Below are 22,578 nucleotides of genomic sequence, written 5' to 3'. Positions count from 1 at the left end.
AGAAAATATCGTTCTCAGTTCGACGTGGCTTTCTTTGGGCATTCTTCAGAGCAGAAGTACCTGTACGCCTAGCATGTTTCTTGAGGGCCTTCTTGAGTTTAGCCTTGATCGCAGCCCTCTTCTTTAGTTTGGCGTGCAGAAGACCTGAGCGAGTCCGAGAGTAATGCTTCTTATTCCTTGACCTGCCCATCCGTGAGGGCTTCCTGCTATAGGCTTTACACCTCTGGGAGCACATGGTGTGCTTGGCCTTGTGGGCTGAAAGGACGTTGGCCCTCATCCGCCTGTCGAAATACCGGGACATGGGCTGGCGCCTCTTTTGATAGTGACTCCTTGCATACCTCACTATGCGTCTTGTCCTCGCTTTCTTCTTTCGCCTGGAATGTAGCCGCCTTCGTCTGCTCAGGATCTTCCGGGATCTCTTCTGCCTCCTTCTCTGGTAGTAAGCCTTCCTACGTCTTTGGACAGCAGACATGGCTTTGCTGTTTCTCTGCCTTCCTGTTCAGCTTAGCTGTCCTACTGCAAGTGACAGTGACCTCACTCCAGCTGTGCTCTTATATAGTGGGAGGCATTCAAATGAGGGACCGGCTCCGGGTGCTGTGATTGGCTGGGTGGAACAATAGTCCAGTGAAGTACGTAATAATGCTTAACTGTGAGATATTTCCTTCAGGGTGAAATCACAGTAAGGCCCCCCATCTAGCCTTGTGTTGAAGGAGGGGGAAATAGCTGTTGTCATGGTTGAAATAAAAATGAATTTCTGGAATTCTGGTCATCCTATAATGAGCCAATATTTGGGCCCCTATTAATGGTATTCTAAAGGTATCACTCAGATTGGTGCCATTATTATACAGAGAAAGTGCTGGTTCCTGCTTGAATTAATGTCCCAGCCATGTTTTGATTCATTATACCAGCTTTTTGTTGTTGAAATGGACAAGACATAATAGAGACTGTGCGGACTCTGCTTCTTTCCATGATTGAGAAACTGTAGGAAATAATCACTTGCATTTGGGTAGTGACTCTGATCTTTAGGATATGTTGCTATATGAAAATGTGTAGGCAGTACCTTCGGTTTTCAGAAGGAAAAATAGGGCAAAATGCACCTAGCCCGTCAGATTTTATTTTTATAAAATGAGTATACAACATCTTTTTTTAAAAATCTGAGTTCTATAATCAAAATGCCATATATTAAAATGACACATACAATACAATACAAATCTTTATTACAATCAGAGACCAGCATTTAAAATCTAAAAAGCGCTTTAGAAAGCTAAAAGGTATTAAAACACAAGGTGAATATAAAAGTCTATAAGAATTTAAAAGAAGCTAAAAGAATCCAAAAGAAGTCAGGAATTTAGCTATCATTTACAGAGCACTCTGATATGTTCATTAAAACTGATTTGTGGCACATAAATGACACATAAAACCATTTAGCAGCCAATAGAAATGGACCAGCAAAACGTCTAGGAGCAGATTACAGGAGCCTTGTTTGCTTGTTACCTTAAACCATAGTTTGAACGGGTATACAGGCCCATGCGCAGTGTGCTGGCGCATGCTGCTGTGAGCACTCTGTTCCTCCAGGGCTGCGTGGAGCTGAGCCATGGTTAGTGTTATGTCTGAAACCAAGCTTGTGGTTTCTTTCCACCAAACAAACTGTAAGTGATAAGCCAAGAGCAAACCTTGGTTGTAAACTCAGCGTTTGGAAAGAAACAAACCTCAAGCCAATGTTTGGACATAACATTAAGCCCAGGGTTTAGTTCAAAGCAGTGTAACAGGGGAAGAGTTTGGCTGAGTTTAACTATGGTTTAAAGTGATGTATTATGCAGGCTAGAAAATAGCAGTTTGAACAGCTTCGCCAATAATTTCATGGAAGGTTTGGTGGAACAGAATGAAATTGAATGAGAAGGCCTTTAATAGTGTCCTAAAACTCATTAGGCCGTCCCTAGGCAATGTATTCTGCAGTTGTGGTTCAACAGAAGTATTATTCATTTGCACCATGCCTCTCAATACTTTTGACAAAACATACAATATAAAAAATTAGGAGAGTTAACCTCCATCTTCTTGTCCTCTTTGGCATGAAAGGGTTTTGGACAAGACCAATATACCAGATATCAAAATAAATGATCAACCTCTGTGACAGAAAGCTCAGCTCCACCAGTTTGGTGGTGCAGTCCCGTGGACTTCCACCAGAGGGCTGAGCTGTAGCCTCCCTCTGATTAGCTAGAGGTGGGCGGAGTCAGCACTTTGGAAGGGAAAAGGAAAAGCAGGAGAGAGAGTTGGGCTGGATCTACATTGATCTTTTAAATGTTATTAAATGTAATGTTCTATAACGTTTAATGGCAGTTTGCTGGTGGCTCACTGCTCTGCAGCGCCCTCTGGTGTCACATTTTAATAAGACATTTCTAACATTATAAGCCATGAGTGCAGATCTGCCCTTAGAGAGAGGACAGTTGAGAGGTGACTTTCTTGATATTCAAGCTGGATAGATATTCAAGCTGGATTACGCCTTATCCGTGGTCTATACGAAAACACCAGGGTGAGGGTAAGATGCGATCGGTCAGGCCATCTAACTAAAGAAATTAAAACACACTATGGGGTTAAACAAGGATGTGTCCTCGCGCCAATGCTATTTAATTTTTATATTAACTCTCTAGCAGTAAATATGGCGAAAGAAAATGCCCACCCTCCCAAACTGGCAGGTATGCCCCTCCCGGTGCTTCTGTATGCGGACGACGCAGTCCTACTCTCCTTTTCCTGCGTTGGCTTGAGGAAGCTTTTGAGATCACTTGCTGATTATTGTCAAGCAGAACAACTATTAATAAATTACAGCAAATCTAAAATTATGGTGTTTTCAAAAAAAAGAAGGAAACACAAATGGAGAATTAATGGTCAACCTATTGACCAGGTAGCAACTTTCAAATACCTGGGAATAACTTTTCAGGAAAGGGTCTCGTGGCACCAACAGATGATAAACGCCATTGCCAACGCAGGAAGGGCCAACAAAGCCCTTACAAGATTCTTTCATGGGAAAGGGGGAAAATACGTTCCAGCGGCCTCCCAGGTTTTTGCTGCAAAAATACTCCCACAACTCACCTATGGATCCCAGGTTTGCAGTTTTAAAAATTTTGCGCCTATGGAGTCATTTCAAGCAAAATTCTATCGGTGTTTATTGGGGATCCCTCCCTGTGTATCTAATATAGCTGTCCGCTTAGAAGTTGGACAACTACCCGTTAACGCGCGTTTGTGGATTCTAAAGATACACTACTGGTTAAAACTTATTTTTTTCCCGGCCGGTTTGGCGCCCTTAACACTCTTAGACACCTTTCATTCTACCTGGAAAGCTTCCCTGTTTGAAAAGATAAGAAGCTTGGGATTCTCCCCGCAGATCTTGATAGCGGCAGGATATGAGAGAGCCAGAAGTCAAGTGCTCCAGCGCATTAGGGACATAGAGCTGCAATATCATATGGGCAAAATGGATAAACACGCCACAATTAGAGACTTTGGGAGAGGGTTCTCACCCGCAAACTATCTGGCTGATTTACAAATACCTAAGTACAGACATTCCTTTACCCTGGCCAGATTAAACGTTCTGCCCTCTGCCCTGCTGTTAGGCAGATATGAGGGCAAACCATATGAGTCACGTGTTTGCCCATGTGGCTCATCGGAAGTGGAAACAAGTTTGCATGTATTGCTGCACTGTAGCTATTACGAGGATCTTCGCCTGACCTTTATTGCCCCAGTTCTACAAAAGCTTAAAAATGAATCAGAACTTCAATGTATGAGAGCCTTGGTAGAAGATAAGGTTCCTGTAATTACGATCAATGTTGCTAAATTCTGTGCAGCCGCTATCAGGCGCAGAAAACAAGAGCTTTCCAATGTCAACATGCAGGCGAAGGCAAATACTTAATCTTATTCATGCTGTCCAATCTTAAATTGTTGTTATGGCCTAATCTGTATTGAAATTGTCCTTTGTTTTTTCTGGTGTTATGTTTCGCTGACTAGCTGTACGAACCAATCTGGTCTGTGACCGTTTAATAAAATTTGATTTGATTTGATTTGATTTGATATTCAAGCTGGATAGAAGTATAGTTTCTGAGCATTAAAACACAGTTCTGTGCCTGGAAAGCGCAGTGTGGGTGAGCACCTGTCTTCACAGGTGCTGTCAAAATATGTGACATGCATGATCCAAAATTCTAGTCTGGTGATGTTTTGTTAAAGTGGTCCCCATTCCCCAAAAGACATGTTCATGAACACAATGGATCTTCTGCCTGATACAGTGGTGCCTCGCAAGACGCAAAGAATCTGTTCCGCGAGTCTCTTCGTCTAGCGGTTTTTTCGTCTTGCGAAGCAAGCCCATTGACGGCTTAGCGGATTAGCGCTTTTAGCGGTTTAGCGGCTTTTAGTGGCTTAGTGGATAAGCGGATAAGTGGCTTAGCGGCTTAGAAAAAGGGGGGGGGAGGAAAAAAACCCGCAGGAACTCGCAAGACATTTTTGTCTTGCGAAGCACGCCCATAGGAAATTCGTTTTGCGAAGCACCTCCAAAATGGAAAACTCTTTCGTCTAGCGAGTTTTCCGTCTTGTGAGGCATTCGTCTTGCGGGGCACCACTGTTTTTAGTGCCATTCATTTTCAAAATGAGCTGGAATTAGAAAGCTCCTTTGACAGACTGCTGATGTGACTGCTTATGTTTTGAATGACCTTATACGCTCTTACGTTCCCTCATTGAGGGATGTAAACCCATTTTTCTTCCAAGCCATTCACAGGTTACTGTTAGCTAAGTAACAGATCTGTTATTTAGCCAAACGCGCATCTGGCTACTCTGACCACCTTATTTGCGTATGTCCTACTGGTGCGCTTAGTTTGTATTAGAAACCAGGCTTTTAGTGTTGCATCTCCAGCTGTCTGGAATTAATTACCAGCTGAAATTAAGACAGGCACCCAGTGTCATGACATCTGGGGATTAATCGAGGAGGGAAAGAACCGTACATGCCCCCTTGAGCTCCTTGCAGAAAAAGGTGGGTGAAAATGCAATGAATAACTGCTGTCGCTTACTTGAAAACAGGTGGAAATTGCATCCATTCCTGCTGGCATTCCTGAATGGTCCGCGCATTGGGAGGAGAACTGGAGCCACCCCTGGAAGCCAAAATCTGAGAAATTTGAGCTTACTGGCGGTTCAGTGTACTATCTGGAAGCTGTGCATCATGGGAAGTCGCCAAAGAATGGAATGAGAGTTGGAGTCCAGATTCACAATACTTGGCTGAATCCCAGTGTGGTTAATACCTATCGCAGAGAGAAGCACAAAATACATGCCTGTGCAGTTAGGCTTCCTGAAATACAGGTTAGTCTCATGGTTGTGAGCTGAGCCTCATATTCATAGGAGTTGTGATTCTGGGCCCTTCCCACAATTTCAAGTGATTTCTAGTCATGTTCCTGAGAGGTGGGTTTTCCCCCCTTTTGGTCTTGCTGCTTTCCCCTGGGAAACCTTTTTTTTTTACTGCTGAATCAGAACAAATGTTGGTTGAGTTCCCTGTGGATTGACGTTTGTGACCATTTGACCACATACTCAAAAGTAATCAAAAATGCATCGAGCCAGGAAATATCAACGCGTGTTGAAAACATTTAGTTCACTGGTTCCCGAAGAAGACAATTTATGGGAACTTAATTGTTGTTGTTTTTTTAAAAAAAGATTGTGAAAGTTGTCTCCAAGTCTCTTTGAGTTCCTCGTTGGGCAAAATCTATAGAAGAACTAGGGATTTGCAGGGATTATCACATTCATAACTAGTATTTCTTTGTGCTGGGATTCATGGCTGGCCTGAATTATATAATAACCACTGATTTAATTCTATAAGTGCTTTTTCAGTGGCTGCTAAATAGAATGGGTCTACAGATTTTATGGAGTTAATTTTCAATGACAGCAATCACATTGATGTTGTAGTTAAGGTGAATGTTGGGAACTCTGACAACCCTGAAAGGTTGTCCTCATGGTCCCAACTCTACAATGCTATGAAATAATTATTTCAAGTTTCCATATTAATACCACTATGAAATAAATACTCATACTTTGCAAGGGTCTTTCTGCTTTATAGATGCTGATACTATCTGGTACAGGATGGTTCAGACTTGCCTGGGACAATGTCACCACCAACCTTATGTCAACAAATATTACAGCTGAACAAGTAAGTCGAATTACAGCTGCAGGTCAATAAATCCTTTTGGTTATAGAATCATTGGGAGGGTATTACAAGATACTTTCTGAGCGTCATTTATCAGCATGGAGAAATTCTCAAAATCCAGCTATGTATGGGCCAATCTCGTTCAGTATTCTTGACCTTCAATGACAGTGGATCTCTCGGGTTTCAGGCAGGAGTCTTCGCAATCCTACCTGGAGATGCTGGGGATTAAACATGGGACTTTCTGGCTCTTCTGAACGTAATAAACTCAGGACCAATAAATTAAGGGTCAGGAAAATATTGTGATATGAAATGTGATTTTCAACACGGAATATTGGGGAAGGTCATGGCTCAGTGGTAGGACACATGTTTTGCATGCAAAAGATTTCAGCTTCAATCCCTGACCTCTCCAGGTAAGGCCGGGACTGTCCTATGTCTGAAACCCTAGAGAGCCACAACCAATCAGAGTAGACAATGGGGGGGGGGTAGATGGACCAATGGTCTGATTTGCTTTATGGCATCTTCTGGTCTTCTTGCAAACATTTCTAAGATCATGGTCTTTCCAGTGAGTGGCTCTTGTAAGGTTTGTTAATTGTCTTACTTTAAAAGTTGTGAGGATCGTATGTGAAGTGAAGGCATGAAGCAGGAGTTGGTAATGCAGGTGATCTGTGCACAAGCAAGCTGCCAGCTAGCTCTGCCGAAGCTCTTTTTATTAGCACAATATGCAAAACCAGTCAGATACATTTTGGACTGTGCCCTTTACATCTTCCAATCACGCGATCATAGGGTGGTACAAAGTTATTTTGGCACCTATTTCCACTGCATCACTTTCCCCTTGTACAATGTATGATGAAGAAGACAAAGGTCACAGACAGAGCATGGCAGACCACAGGTTAGATAGAGGGCATGATATTCAGACAGCTGTGGCTTGTCTGCAGGTGGAAGTGTGTTCCACACCTGGCGGTCATTCCTTCAGTATGCCCTTTTAAAATGTTTTTTTTGGGGGTGGGGAGTTTTTGTGGTTTTCTATTCTCCGGGTATATACATTCAAATAATAATAATTTTATTTTTAAAAAATCTTACAAAACCCGTAATAAAATTGTGGTTTTCTGATGCACCATTACATAGAAGAACAGTACAATTCCTGTCAAGTGCAAAAGCTCTTATGGGTGATAAGAGCAAAGCACAATTTAAAATTTTGTTTCAGGAATGGCTGTACAATCAATACATGAATATTTTCCAAAAGCTAAATTACCAGAAAGTTCTAAATTGCTAGAAAAGATATTTCATTTTTGTCATTGTTATATGAGAAATTGTAAAAAAAATGCAAAATACACAGATTTCTCTTGGATTGTGAAAATAAGCTATGGTATTTGTTATGCCTCTTAGGTTATGATTTTCTATGTGACAAGTTTCCCTACAAGTCACACTTTCTATTGAAATAATGGGTATGCAAAGTATGCTCACCTTTTAAAACCCAATAAATGTAGAGCAAAGGACATTGTATGTATTGGTCTCTGAAACTGTATTCACATGTTAAAATGAGGACGCTTAGGGTTATTTTTTTAAGAAAACAACCTTAAAAGGCATTTTCTCCTAGATTTAACCCTTACCCCCATTCTGTTACCCCTATCTAAATTCACCTCTGCACATGGCTTTGCTATTATTTGCTCTTCCATTCCTCTTTTAATATCTGCAGCTCCAGAGAGAGATAGAGGATCTTCTTTCTTTAAAATGTGAAACACAGCCCTCATCTGCCAAAATTATTCTGCGGGAAGGATTTGAGCAAGGTAACATTGTCTTTTTACATTCAAAATACCTTTATGTCAGCAGAATACTTTAGTGCAGGCATAGGCAAACTTGGCCCTCCAGATGTTTTGGGACTACAACTCCCATCATCCCTGACCACTGGTCCTGTTAGCTAGGGATGATGGGAGTTGTAGTCCCAAAACATCTGGAGGGCCGCGGTTGCCTATGCCTGCTCTAGTGGCTCTGTAAGAACCATAGAATCTGTGAGGCTGCTCCAAAAACCTTCTGAGCACTCAGAATTCAGGCAGGATGAAAAGTCGGAGGAGAATACACATTTGAATATATAAGAGCTCTCCATTCACTGGTAGCTCGTGTTGGTCAGGTCCATAAATATTCATTCCTAATATATTATGGACATTAAGAGATACCTGCAGCGTGTCTCTTTTGTTCCGTGTACTTTTCACGCAGTGCCCTTTCTTTGCCATTGCCTCTATGGTTTGTACCACCGTATGTGTGGCAAAATCAGTGCATTTCATAATGTTGTAACTTAAGATGCTCACCCATATCCTAATAGTGGGTTAGGAGAGCTGGAAATAATGCCAGTCTTTTTCACACCTGCCCTTGTGGAAGGCTCAGCTCTTTCAGGCTAAAAAGTCTCATCAAAATGCCTCAATTGGTATCTGTTTATGATATCACAAAAGGATTCAGTGATTCCATCTTTGTTAGGCATACTTTAATTCTTCATGATTTTGGGTGGAAATGACTTTGGGCAGGATCACGACATAAGGGGTGACTCGCCCCAATAAGAGGAGTGAGGAGGGGTCTGTCCTTGCATCAACCCCTTCTCCTGGTTGCCCAGAGGGACCTGGATGTCTGGCCGGCACCACGTTGGGGTCTAACACTGGCAAACCCCATGGGTGTTTTGGGTGTTTCCTAATTGATGGCAGGAATAGCATTCCAACAGCAAGGACTGAGTGGAACTGAAGATGAGATCCTTTCCCTACTGCCATGACAACCCCACTGCTGTATAAACCAAATGAAGTCATAGCTTGTTCCAGTGTACAAATGTGTGTTTGCCATGCTTATTCCTAGCGTGATCATGAACCACAACCTGTGACTGCCACAGGAAGTGAGACTCTTGGTTCCACCCCCTGATATTATCAAAAAATGATTTCCTTTTCAGTTTTTCAAAGAGAGCCAAAGCCAGTTTGTCCTCATGGGCATCTTGTGGAATCCGTGTCAGTGGTCGGTGCTTCACCTGTGTATAACGTGTCCTTCTTAATGGCAGACTATTGCAAGACTCTCCCTCTTTTCTCATTGAGGTAGGAATTGGTTTCAGAATTGTTCTGCGCCCTCCTGAAATGTTTGAAGCTGTTTACATGGTTTCATTCTCACACAGGGAAGCTGTGCCTTGGGAAGGATCAGGAGGGAACGTGGGTGAGGCCCAAATCAATCTGACCGTGCAAAGAGTGCAGGCTGCAAGTCCACCTCTTGGAGGAACCTTTCAAATCCATCTGCCCAATGCTGTGATACCAGGTAAACTGAGGCTATGCAGCCTCCATCTTTGGAAGTTACAGGAAGAAGTCATGGCTAGCTTTAGATTTATTTCTTGGCCTGTTACTCCTGGTTATGCTCTCTACACATTATTATTCACTCTAGAATATTTCACCGCAATACTGCATTTGTCCTATGCTTATTGAATCACTTATTTTGTCTTGTTTGAACTGTTTATTTTTTTAAAAAAATGTTTTGTATTTTGGTTAATGCCTATTGTGAGCCACGTTGGGCACAGTGGCATAAAAATCAGCTAAACTTAAACTTGATAGATGCAGGGTTAAAGAGATCACAAAGGTGTCTCTTCCATGCATTTAAATATGAAACTATTCCAGTCATGTCACAAAGGGGGGGGGGTTAGGGATTAGATTTTAGTTTAAAAAAGAACCTTTTCCCTGCTGCTCTGTGACTTACCTTCATCCAGCCTCTGTCTTTAAGTAAATTTTCTCTCAGGATCACTTCTGCTTTCAGAGCTCCTGTTAGGAGAACAGTCCTTGGAGCATGGGAACTAAGGGAAAAATAAGTTTTGGGGGACAGGGAATGTGTTCCTCAACTGCACACCCCCTTTGTTTTAAAACCAGACCTCTACCTTCTCTCTAGCCATCCCCCCCCCCAGCTCCCAACTTTCTATCTGACTGAGAGAATTCCATACTTAAATCACATGTCTAGATTAGCCCTAAAGAGCTGTGTTGCTGCTGAGACACCAAAAAAGCCCTGTCAATATGCCAAACACATCAACCAGTTTCATGCAATATGTTCGCATTTCATGAAACCTGTACTTCATTATTTAATCACATATTCTTCTTCTAAGGTTTCTTGGTTACTGACTTAGGTTACTTTATATAATCCTTTCCCCAGGCATTCCAGTATCCATCTCTGCCCATCAACTTCGCAAGCTCCTGCAAGCCTACAGTGATAATTTCACAGCTCAGTATGTGAATGCCAGTGACTTTTCGGTATCTAAGGACGCAAGCAATTGTTATCAATGTATATGGACACTGACCTGGACCTCAATGATTGGTGATTTACCCAATTTCATCAGTGTAAGGCAATCTTTTAAATATATCCAATTGACTGCTCAGTATTTATTTATATTCAAGATTAATTCATTCACAGTTTCTGCCTATACATGTGCTCTTGCCCTGGACCTTTATTACTTCAATCCAGAATTTATTTATCATCGATCTCACCCCCTTTTGCCTTGTTATTTTCTATGCTTGTAAATGTATTGTACAACCAGAATGCATCTGGTCAGACCTCACCTGGAGTACTGTGTCCAGTTCTGGGCACCACAGTTCAAGAAGGACACTGACAAACTGGAACGTGTCCAGAGGAGGGCAACCAAAATGGTCAAAGGCCTGGAAACGATGCCTTATGAGGAACGGCTAAGGGAGCTGGGCATGTTTAGCCTGGAGAAGAGGAGGTTAAGGGGTGATATGATAGCCATGTTCAAATATATAAAAGGATGTCACATAGAGGAGGGAGAAAGGTTGTTTTCTGCTGCTCCAGAGAAGCGGACACGGAGCAATGGATCCAAACTACAAGAAAGAAGATTCCACCTAAACATTAGGAAGAACTTCCTGACAGTAAGAGCTGTTCGACAGTGGAATTTGCTGCCAAGGAGTGTGGTGGAGTCTCCTTCTTTGGAGGTCTTTAAGCAGAGGCTTGACAACCATATGTCGGGAGTGCTCTGATGGTGTTTCCTGCTTGGCAGGGGGTTGGACTCGATGGCCCTTGTGGTCTCTTCCAACTCTATGATTCTATGATTCTATGATCTACAGTGCTTTGCTCCCATGGCAGGAGAGGGAACTCAAACAATCAGGCAATTACTTGGTGCAGTCCTTTCCTAGCCTCTGAGATGGTCTTTATTCTTCATGTGACCTTGCTGCCTCAGAATACACACGGCTGGCAGTGGTGCACCTGCCCACTTATAAAAAGCTTCCAAACTGGAGAGACCCTCAGACATGGCTGCATGGCTGTACTATGGCTGTACTTGAACTGGCTTTGAGGAAGCCTCATCCTTCCCACCTGTGCTTTCTTTACATCGGCGTTTTATTTTACCCTGCTCTTCATCTAGAAATTGTGTCCCAAAGCAGCTCACAACATTTAAAAAGTAATGCAAAATATAATTAAAGCACAAAATGTAGCTTTTTCCAAGTTTCATGAGATTGCGACTCATCATTGTTGGGATGTGAATAGTTACTAGGAGAGGATATATTTATTAGATATTATCCTTTCTTTCTCGTGTGTGTGAGTTCAGCAGAATGCCATCCCTTTGCAGCTTAAAAGGAAGCTTAAATAGGGAGTTTTAGCCTTTTAGTTTAAGTAATCCAGGATGCTTTAAGGCAGACTGGATTTTCCTGGTATTTCCCCCTACAAACAGTCTTGTAAAAGATAGAAACAACATTTGCACACTCAGAAGAGGAACAGATACAGCAGCTTTCTTCAGGCAGGCTTACAATGGTAATTCAGTCATGAAGACATACTTAAGTCTAGCTTAAAATGTAGTCTGAGCTCCAAGCTCAGACTTTGTAGATGTTCTCGTGTTGATGGCACAGCGGCAAGAGATGGAAACAGAGTCAGAGGGTGCATAAGGGCACAGCGGGAGTGTCTCTCACAGAGTTTTCTCTAGCAAGTTTACAGGAAAACTGTGAGCTTCAGCTCCTATCATGTACCGAGCTAACAAAACAGGAATTGTTGTTTTGGCTGCACTTTAAATATCCCACAATCATGACTCCTCCCCAGACCCCCACATTTTAAACAGTGCTAATTTACAAAAAGCCTTCCTTTTCTTTTCCCTGAGGGAAGGGCGAAGGTGAGCCGCCAGTCAAGAAGAGGGGGTGGCAGAAGAGGCAACTGAACTTGGACCAGCTCCATGAAGCCAGAAAATATGGGCAACTGACTGAGAGGGAGGGAGGGAGGGTAAAACCAGGAATTTGTTTTGCATGGGTCCCTATGTGTCCATTATCGGAGTTCTAGTGATAACCAGTTTAGTCTAGCAAACTATTCCCATGTTTGGATACATAAGACGGTTTTCGTTTTTCCCTTCAAGGTGTCTGCTGAAAACCTCACTGGTTTGCGCCCAGCTATTACACACCGTGTAGTATCTGATGGTGGTGTTTTTATTGGTCCAATATTTGGAGACATGCTTGCTACCCCAAATAACTTTACACAGGTATGAAGTGGACAGACACCATATCTCATGAACGTTGAGTGTTCTAACGTATCACAGAACTGACCATGAATTACCTTGCTGTGAATATTCTCATTTTGTGAAAATTGGTAGACACTAGAGTGTCCTTCAGGCATCCAAAAAACATGTGAGATCTCCAACTGGGGAGGCGGCTGGGGGTGTGTGCCCTTCTGAGTTCCCCTAGGCCACACCTAACTTTCTTGCTTTAAGTGGGAAGATCTGAAGGGGGCTTCTAACCATCTGTGTTTCTTATCAGGAGGAGTTATCTCTACACATTCAGTAGAATGCACTTAGAAGCTTCCATTAAAAAAATGAATTCTTTCATCAAACAAATGACAAAGAATTGTCTAATAATTTCCTTTGACTTTCTAGGTTGTGGTTACAGTGAATGATGTTCCAGCAAACTGTTCCGGTTCATGTACATTTCAATATCTCTGGGAATTGACCCCTTTGGTCAGTAATGTTGAATACTTTATAGGTAATGCTATAAGTTTTTTTCCTCTAATAACCTTTCTTACAGTATTTCTTTTAATATATTTGATGTCATGGTTCTTTTGATTGTGGAATCAGCCTTCATCACTCATTAAAGCTAGCTGAGGTGAGGGGGGGGGGCTCCAAGCTTTGGTGATGAACATACCTTTGCACGAAGGGATAGGACCTGCCACTTCGAAGGAGGCAGTAGAGTAGTCTCTTCCCAAAAAGAAATAACCACACCCTGAGTTGAAACTGTCCTCCCTTTGAGCAGCTGCAGACATTTCTTGAAGGAAATCATTTATCTACAAACATTCCAATCTGTATTCAGGCCAGAGTCTGTGACCAAACTTGCTTTTGTTGCCCTGGTGGGATAGCCTTTACCCAGGAGATGGATAGCTGGGCATACCCTTGCAATTTCTGCTTAATCTCCCAGCTTTTGCTGCCATTCAGCACAGTATCTTCCTGGACCATATCCAGGAGATGTGCATCAGGTTCACCTTATCCAGTGGTTCTGGTCCTATCACTGGGAGTGGTTCTGCATGACCACCTCCTAACTTTATCTGGGTTTTTTGCATCTTGAGGCCCAAGCCAGCCCCCCATGAAATAACTACACATGGACACAGAATTAAGGTTGATGGGCAACATTAAGGCCACAACTTTATTGATTGCAAATTAAATGTGAGTGCTATTGCCATAGGCATTGGCTGAAGTCTGTAACGGACTACTGCCCCAGTTGACAGAGTCTATGTAGGTAAACCCATTGGGGCAGCAACATTGGGGTTTTGCCTGACAGAAGCTTACCGCGAGGTTCCTGTGATGGCCCTAGCCCTTCAAGCGGACTTCGGACGAGATCTGGGACCCCCAGATTCCTTTAACGGAATAACTTTTGATCATTGAGGGGCAGGTGAGGGCCACACCTCTCCTCCACACACAAAATTAAGCCAATGCCTAACCGCCAAACCTGGAAAGTTGTGATGATTGCTAAGGGGGTAGGCAAAAAACCAAGTGGCCAATGCCAATTTGCCAAATGCATAAAAATTCCTACTCACCCCTGTCACATAAACTCCAAAGCAAGGACGAGAACCTATACTAAGGGCGGGAGGGCGGGTGTTCAGCAGTGCCAATCAAGTGCCTAGGGCACTCTTGCACTGATGCTTATATAATCCTTTAACCACCCCCACCCCTTTTCTGATTGGCTGTGACCCGTGATGCCTATTTAGAGAAATGAAACTTAGACCTAGAAACGGAATCTACTTAGTCAGGGGTGTGTCCAGGGGCCCAGTCGCAAGAAGGACCGACTTCTGAGGATGATCCCATTTCTCTCTTTTCTTTTTTGTAAGAAAGAAATGGTAAAATCTTGAGATTTATTTTAATAATAAAAATGATATGTTATTGATACTTTGCTTTGTAGTATGACTCTGAACTTATTCTTTCAGATGATGGAGTTCATATAGTCATGAATATCACAGGTTCTGGCCTGAGTTCAAATAGTAGTTCTCTGCTCATAGAAGTGAACCACACACGCTGTGAAGTCCTGAGTTCAAATCACACTAATGCTGTTTGCCAGATGAACTTGTTGCCGGCTGGCTTGTATAAGCTGACAGTACTGGTGAGACCCCATGGATTTGCAGTCAATGCCAGTAGAAAAGGAGACATCTTCCTGAGGATTTCGCCTAGATTGACTTCTGTTGAACCTCCTACCGCTTCAGAGATTGGTATGTGTGATTCGCTCACACTTTCTGTAAGCATATCATAGAGCCTGTTTTACACATGTTTACTTCAACTGCTCTTCTTCCAGCTCCAAAGGCTGGAAAACAAAGAAGCAGGGAGAGATCTAGTGATGTTATTTTTTGTGTGAAAAAATAATAATTCTTTATTGAAATTCATTAATATCATTACAGATTTAACTTCACACATAAACATACATACAAAGAAAAAAAATTCTTAAATTAATTTACCATAAGATGTTAATTTAAACTTCTAGTTCCGCTTAGATTTCAACTAAGCCAAGATCAAATAATAAAGTAAAATAAAGTAATGTAACAAAATAAAGTAAAATAAAATAAATGTAGACTTCCCATCATTTCCCGATATTGTTGACCTTTATGATTTTGTATGTACTTATAATTATTACTTTACATTTAATATACTTTCTAATACTTTCTTACAACATATTGTACCAATTTTTCTTTATTTCTTAATATTTTAAGTACACAAAGGTCATTCAAACACTGCCATAGATAATATGTTATTTTTGTGTGTGTGTCTCTTAAACATTTCCTATTTTTGAGAAAATGATTGTTTTGTGTTACCTCTTAACCTATCTGTTAATTGAACCATTTCCACATAGTCTAATAATTTATTTTGCCATTCCGTTAGCGTTGGTGTATTTCCACCCTTCCAGTTAGATGCTATTGGTAGACGGGCGGCCGCTGTTGCATATAAAAAGAGTTCTCTTATATTTTTCGGGATATCTCTGCCTAAAATTCCCAATGGAAAAGCTTCTGGTTTCTTTAAGAATATTAATTTAAACATTTTTTCCATCTCATCATAAACAATATTCCAAAAGTGCTTGACCTTTCTGCATGTCCACCACATATGGTAAAAATCTCCTACTTTTTCTCCGCACTTCCAACACTTATTCAAACTATTTTTATACATCTTGGAGAGTTTTGATGGTGTAAGGTACCACTGAATTTTCATCATATTTTCTTTAATGGTGTAACATGCACTAAAGTTCATGTTAGTTTTCCAGAGTGTTTCCCATTCTCTCATCATAATAGGACGTCCAATATCCTGCACCCACTTGATCATTACTGCCTTCACCTCCTCCTCCTTGACCTCCCAGTCAAGGTGCAGTCGGTATATCCTAGAGATAATCTTGGTGTCATTATTTAACAGCTCTATTTCAAATTTAGAGGGTTCCTTGGCAAATCTACTTTTTTGGTCCTGTCTGAATGTCTCAAAGAGTTGACGATACTCTAGCTAAGAGAGATTGAACAGATGCTTTAAAACCTTTGGAATAACCTAGGTCCATTTAAGGTTAATTTTTTTTGCTTTCAAGTTTCCTTTAAAAGCCTCTCTGAATATCCCGGCTAGGAGAAGGCAAACTGAGGGCAGTTCCAGACTGATGCTAATTTTGATGGGATTCAGTCACCAACCAGCATACTCAGGCTAAACAGTTAAAAGTTGATTTGGAGCTCTTGCACAACAAATCTACTCCCCACCCCCCAAATTGCACTTTTTGTGATGAGGAAAGCGACACAAAATGGCAATGGAAAATGTGGAATAACATTTGTTTGCTGCAGTCAGTGTTGTCTAACCTCTCTACAAACAAATCAGAATGAAAGCACAATAAAAAGCCGACATTGTCTAACCTCCCCACAAACAAATTAGGAGGCTGTCTTGAAACTACCTGAGGTTTAGAACCATGGGCATATGGAAGACAAAGGCAGAGGTAAAGAAAAGAATCCAAATTTTCAGATCCTCCTAATCTTTTAAAACATGTACTATTATAGCAGTGGCACATGTATGAATGGTTTTGCAAATGACATTCCTGCATGTTTGCTGTAATGAAATCCGGGTTTTTATAGGAGGGATTCCAGTAATCATCACGGGTTCCGGCTTAGATGGGATAATCTTGGTGCAATTTGGTTCCCAACCCTGTCCAATTAATGCCGATACCAGCAATTCAATGAAAATTGAATGCCGGCTTCCTCCTCGGGTAAGTAATACCTTCATTTTTGTTGCAAGAGAAGGCAAAAATCATCTAAGCCCTCCCCTCCAACTTTCCCTTGTACAACATGCATTGCATGCATTATTCCTGTGGTGGGTTCATCTGAGTTCAGTTATTCTCTATAAGTTATTTTCAGCAAATACTATTGCACAAGAAGTACAGGTGGATGTTAGGGATCCCCCACCTCATGGCAAATGCTGTGCAGGAGCTAAAAATCAGAGGCTTATTAGTAAGTCATTGCCTATTTAACTTATTGTTATCTGCTCAGAAGTAGGTCCCTTTGCAAAGTACAGTGGTGCCTCGCAAGACGAAATTAATCCGTTCCGTGAGGCTCTTCGTCTAGCGGTTTTTTTCGTCTTGCGAAGCAAGCCCATTGACAGCTTAGCGGATTAGCGCTATTAGCGGTTTAGCGGCTTTTAGTGGATCAGCTGATAAGCGGCTTAGCGGTTTAGGAAAAGGGGGAAAAAAGGGGAAAAAACCCGCAGGAACTCGCAAGACATTTCATCTTGCGAAGCAAGCCCAAAGGGAAATTCGTTTTGCGAAGTGCCTCCAAAACGGAAAACCCTTTCGTCTAGCGGGTTTTCCGTCTTGCGAGGCGTTTGTCTTGCGGGGCACCACTGTATTCAACTAAATAATTGTGTGAGCTGAATGACTTCTGCTTTCACAATGACACCCCCCTGGTGCCCTAAATCTGACATTTGCCCCCAACCCTCCATCTAGGGATAGCACAGTTGTGCATGAGGCGAGGAGAGAGGTGAACGTCCCAATGTGCAAGCACTCATGCAATTACCCAGTTGAATGCCCCTGTACAATGGTTTAGGAGCAACAGGATCCTTACTACAGGAGGGATGAGTGGCTGTCATGTAGTGTAAAAGGACTAATCGACACCTGCATGTTACCTCATACTACATTTCATTTTCCCTTGAGGAAATGGCTTACTAGTGCACAGTCTCTACGCTTACTCATTTTCTGTTTGTTCCTTCCAGAGTGGAGAAGACTATACTGCCCATCTCATGCTGGTTAATGAGCACAGGCCTGTGGTCTTTGCCAATGCATTCACATATGATCCATCACTAAATCCACTCATTTTGTCACTGAGCAGAAACAGAAGCAGCACAGCAGGTAAAAGGGGCAAAAATCCCTAAACATTGTTGTTGTTGTTGTTGTTTTCTCCTTCTCCTCCTTCTTCTCCTTCTCCTCCTTCTCCTCCTTCTTCTTCCTCTTCCTCTTCTCCCATTTTCCCAATGTTTAGGTATTTTAAAATGTTACTGGCTGCACATGACATGTTTTAGAAGTAGTTCTAAGCAATGCAGCAAGAGGACACAGCAGCTCAGATGCATTGGTGATTCATATAAACAAACTGCTTCTGGTGCTTATGTATGTCAGTGGGGAAACAGGAAGAAGCAACCACCATGGCTTCTTCCACTGCCTTTGAATATCTGTGGCTGGGAATCACAGGAAGTCAGAGGGCTCCTGTGCTCATGTCCTGCTTGTGAGCTTCCCAGAAACATTTGGTTGGCCAGTGTGAGAATGGGAGGCTGCACTAGATGGGCCTTAGATCTGCTCCAGCAGGGCTGTTCTTATAAAACTGAACTCTGTTTAAGATTATTACAGCGGCATTTGTTATGGGAGTAGCTCTTGCTTTTCACTGTATTAATAGCAGCGTCTGCAAGTTGTCTTTCATTCTCTGCAGGGGGTCAGGTGCTTCACATAGGAATATCATCCCTCACCAATTATACCTGTCTGGATGTGCAGTTCAGAATTCAGGAGTCTGTGGGACAAATCCAAGCGCTATCAGATCACGGAATCAGTGTGGTACTGCCTTCTCTGACAAATGGATTATACAGCTTTTCTGTCATTTTCAATAATGTCTCACTAGGCACTAGCGGGTAAGCAAATATAACTTAATTTACTGTGAATTCTTTTAAGGGAATGATAAAAAAAAAAAATCAAGACTGTAGTATAATCCCTACAAATGAATATTTGTTGACAAGAGAGATCTATGTTGTTTGGGTATTATTTTAAAATGTTTTAGTGTTTTCTTGCTGATTGAACTATTATGAGGGTTTAATATCATGGTTGCAGGTGTGTGTGTGTGTGTGTGTGTGTGTGTACGCATACACACAAACATATATGTATGGGCTGTGGTAAATTATTTCAATTCTTTAGACTGAAGAACTAAAAATTATTAAGACAGGTTCTTCTCAAACAGTAAGAAGATGAGATCAAAGTAAAAATTTAAAGCCCCCAGACAGCCAGGGCTTGTCCACACTTGCTACTCCTGTGCCTAGAAAGTGTGGGGCTGAGAGGTTTTCTGCTTAACTTGTACTTTCTAGGTAAGGATCTGAGCAGTTTTTCATTGTCCCACCACTTTCTCTGAAAAAACTGTGGAATTGGGACAAACGTCAGTTGGGTTTTCTACAGATTGCCGTTTGTTTCCATCCAGCAGAAAAAACCATGTTTTCCCAGGGGGAAGCACGAGGCAAGTGGAAGTTTGGGCGAGCCCTTAGTGGCCTCCATGTAGTTTGCTGCCAGAATGTACGAGCTGTTGGGTCTTCAGCCCAGCAGGGATCACATGGAGGCACCTACATGCAGCAGTTTGTGACTTGTCCAAAAAAGATTGCAAAAGGCATACAAAGATCATGTAAATCACAGCTGCCATGTGCATTAGTCTGACATGGAGGAAAATGAAATTCAATCTTATCAAGCACAGAAATAAGACTCTTTGCATATAAGAAAAAATATACAACTGAATTGTATATGGGTCTCTCTTTTTTTCCTAGAGTGGAGCCATTAATCCAGTATGTCACAGAGATCTTCAAAATGGAGCCATGTTGTGGTTCCTTGCTGGGTAAACGCTATCAATGCATCATACATGTTTGTGCAGTAAGACTGTCAAGGATCACAGATAGATGACACCCATTGTTGGAGTAGGAGCTAAAGTTATACATTGCTGTTGTTGAACCTTGTGTGCATGGCAGGGGACAGATTCTCTCTCCCCCCCCCACAACTGTATCCCAATTTGCAGCCCATTTAGTGTGTCCCATAAAATGCAATGGTAGCTGTTTGGGAACTAACTCAGTTCTCATTTGCATAGTTCTACACTGCCTAAGCCTAAATGTAACATTAGACTTTGTAAGTTTGGTTTTAGTGCACTGAGATTTTATTATCTGTTTCCTAGGTGGGACATTGCTCATAATCTCTGGAACAGGCTTTAGCAACAGCCCAGACATGGTCTCAGTCTTGGTAGACTCACAGTTTTGTCCCATTACCAGCGTGAACGATGGGAGGATTTTGTGTCAGACTCCACCTGTCACTCAGCTAGCCAATGCCACCTTAGAAGACTTCCCAGCGCAAGTGGAGGTGCTCATAGGCAACAGGTCATCTGTGGACACACCTGCCTTGAGTTTCTCAAAGGAGAACGTTAACTTTCTTTACAAAATGTCTTTGACTCCAGATATTACAGATATTAGAGTAGAAATGCTGAATGATAGTGTACGGCTGAGTATAAAAGGGACCAATGTGACCGTTTCAGTGGCTATGCTGGGAGATGAGGAATGCCAGCTTGAGGTGGAGAACACCAACCACTCTGCAGTTGGCTTTCAGTGCTCTGTACCCCTAAGCACACTAGAACCCGGACAGTATCTTTTAAGAATTCTGCAGAAGCAGGCGGGCTATGCCAACATACCAGCAGAGATGCAGCATGTAACGTTACGCCCCCTGATAAAGATGATTTTTCCATCTCATGGCTCCATATGTGGGGGGCAGTTGCTCACCATATCTGGCGTTTCTTTAAAATCGTGGACAAATTCAGCTTGGGTGAATCTAACAGGCAACTTCACCTGTGAGATCCAGAGTTCAAACGACAGCCTCATAAAATGCGCCCTTTCCCCAGGTGATCCTGTTCTGAATGACTGGCAGCTGCGTGGTGCATCTCAAGTCCTTAGCGTCACAGTGACTGTGAATGGGATCACTAGCCACTGCCTGGGGGACTGCTCACTTCATCTTCTTGAAGACCTGACCCTTGTTGTTGATGCCGTGACCATGACGTGGAACGGGAGGCTCGCTTACTTGTTGATCAGAGGCCAGCGGTTAGATAGAGCAGGGGATGAAACATTGATAGAGGTGGATGGTCATCTCCCTTGCAATGTCACAGCTTTGAATGAAACCTGGATCAAGTGCCAGGCAGGCAGCCTTGACGCTGGAGAACACAGCATTTCTGTGCTGAGCAGAAGCTGGGGTCAAGCGTGCCTGAGGCAGAAAGGCGCCAGCATTTTCAGAGTTGTTCCCCACGTCCTCCAATTTTACCCCCAGAATTTCAGCGTCAACGGCAGAGGCCTTCTCACACTCGACGGCCTAGCATTACGAGGCAGGAACGAGACCTCCATTCTCATAGGAGAGCTCCACTGTCCCCTTACCAGTGTCACATACTGGGCTCTTCGGTGCCTCACCCCTCCAGGCGCTGGGGTTGCCACAGTGCAGCTGAACATAGATGGCGCCTCGTACCATATTGGGGAAATAAACTACAGCGAAGATTCCACACCTGTCTTTCTTTCCCTTCTACCTTCTGTGAATCAGCATCTGACAATCGGGGTGTCACACATCCGGCGGACAGAAGACATGTATGTTTTCATTGGAGGCTCTCCCTGTGCCAATGTTGTTAGCAACAACACAACTTTGAGCTGCACACTCCCTCAGCTTCCCGCTGGGGAGTATAACGTCACAGGCGGAGATGCCCTTCAAGGCTTGGCTTCCTCCCATTTGGTGTTCACTTCTGTCCTGATGGTTATGTCTGTGAACAACGGCTTTGGTAAGCAGGCTTTCAAGATAATTTTATTTTGACCTTGTTGGAGCAGTGTGGAATGCAGACACAGGACAATGGCAATATATTATAACAACATAGATATGAGAACTCATGGGCTACAGTCAGTGGGTTCCTGCTTTAATTGTGAGACTACTTGTTACCTCTGCTTTAAAAAATCTTTTTCCTGGTAGAGAGAAAGTGTGGAGCTTGTCTTACAAGAAACGTGTGCTCCTTGCTTAAAGCATACATCCCAATGCTCTCAGGTTTAATACTCTTTCTGCTGAAAGCCTTCTGACTTGTAGTAAATGAACAGTCTTTCCTGCTTTTCTATTATCTCAGGAAATACTCTAAAGCAAATCTTGAGCAGTTTGCTTCCTGTAGCAGAGACTCTTGAAAATTCTTAAGTTTCAGAAATCCATTGCTGAGTTTGGAAGAAATGCCCAAACCCCAGTACAGTGGTACCTTGGGTTACATATGCTTCAGGTTACATACACTTCAGGTTACAGACTCCGCTAACCCAGAAATAGTACCTTGGGTTAAGAACTTTGCTTCAGGATGAGAACAGAAATCGTGCTCCGGCGGCAGTGGGAGGCCCCATTAGCTAAAGTGGTGCTTCAGGTTAAGAACAGTTTCAGGTTAAGTACGGACCTCCGGAACAAATTAAGTACGTAACCAGAGGTACCACTGTACCTGATCTTCACCACCTCTCTCCTTCTCTCTTTGTTTCTTCCTTTACTCTGGGCACATTCAGAGGTATGCTATGGTAATAGTAAACGGCCAGCGAAACAATGTATTAACTGTTAAATGAAGGGTATCACAGGACTTTAGTATAGCTCATTAATAGCGATATATTGTAGAAACACATAACTCTGCAGGCGCTGAACTAAAAAACCTCTTTGGATACT

The 22,578-nt window shown here is 42.5% G+C and overlaps 1 protein-coding gene across 3 annotated transcripts in view; it reads left to right on the top strand.

Moving 5' to 3' along the window:
• The window catches only part of PKHD1 (PKHD1 ciliary IPT domain containing fibrocystin/polyductin), a 250,395-nt gene that overhangs the window by 28,628 nt on the left and 199,189 nt on the right, over positions 1-22,578 (top strand). For 2 of the 3 annotated variants that reach the window (XM_081855438.1, XM_081855439.1), the window contains 14 exons: positions 5,056-5,331; positions 6,080-6,169; positions 7,863-7,953; positions 9,096-9,234; positions 9,312-9,448; positions 10,325-10,509; positions 12,519-12,641; positions 13,032-13,137; positions 14,570-14,848; positions 16,727-16,857; positions 17,856-17,991; positions 18,563-18,758; positions 19,653-19,720; positions 20,051-21,679. In XM_081855438.1, coding sequence (XP_081711564.1) covers positions 5,056-5,331; positions 6,080-6,169; positions 7,863-7,953; positions 9,096-9,234; positions 9,312-9,448; positions 10,325-10,509; positions 12,519-12,641; positions 13,032-13,137; positions 14,570-14,848; positions 16,727-16,857; positions 17,856-17,991; positions 18,563-18,758; positions 19,653-19,720; positions 20,051-21,679 — 3,586 coding nt within the window. Of the gene's footprint in view, positions 1-751; positions 817-5,055; positions 5,332-6,079; positions 6,170-7,862; positions 7,954-9,095; positions 9,235-9,311; positions 9,449-10,324; positions 10,510-12,518; positions 12,642-13,031; positions 13,138-14,569; positions 14,849-16,726; positions 16,858-17,855; positions 17,992-18,562; positions 18,759-19,652; positions 19,721-20,050; positions 21,680-22,578 lie in introns of those variants that run through there. The other variant, XM_081855440.1, reaches the window with a different exon arrangement.

Source organism: Podarcis erhardii (assembly GCF_964252035.2).
Source record: "Podarcis erhardii genome assembly, chromosome: 3".
Taxonomy (NCBI): domain Eukaryota; kingdom Metazoa; phylum Chordata; class Lepidosauria; order Squamata; family Lacertidae; genus Podarcis; species Podarcis erhardii.
The sequence above is the reverse complement of the archived record's forward strand: the minus strand, read 5'-3'. Positions and strand labels throughout refer to the sequence as shown.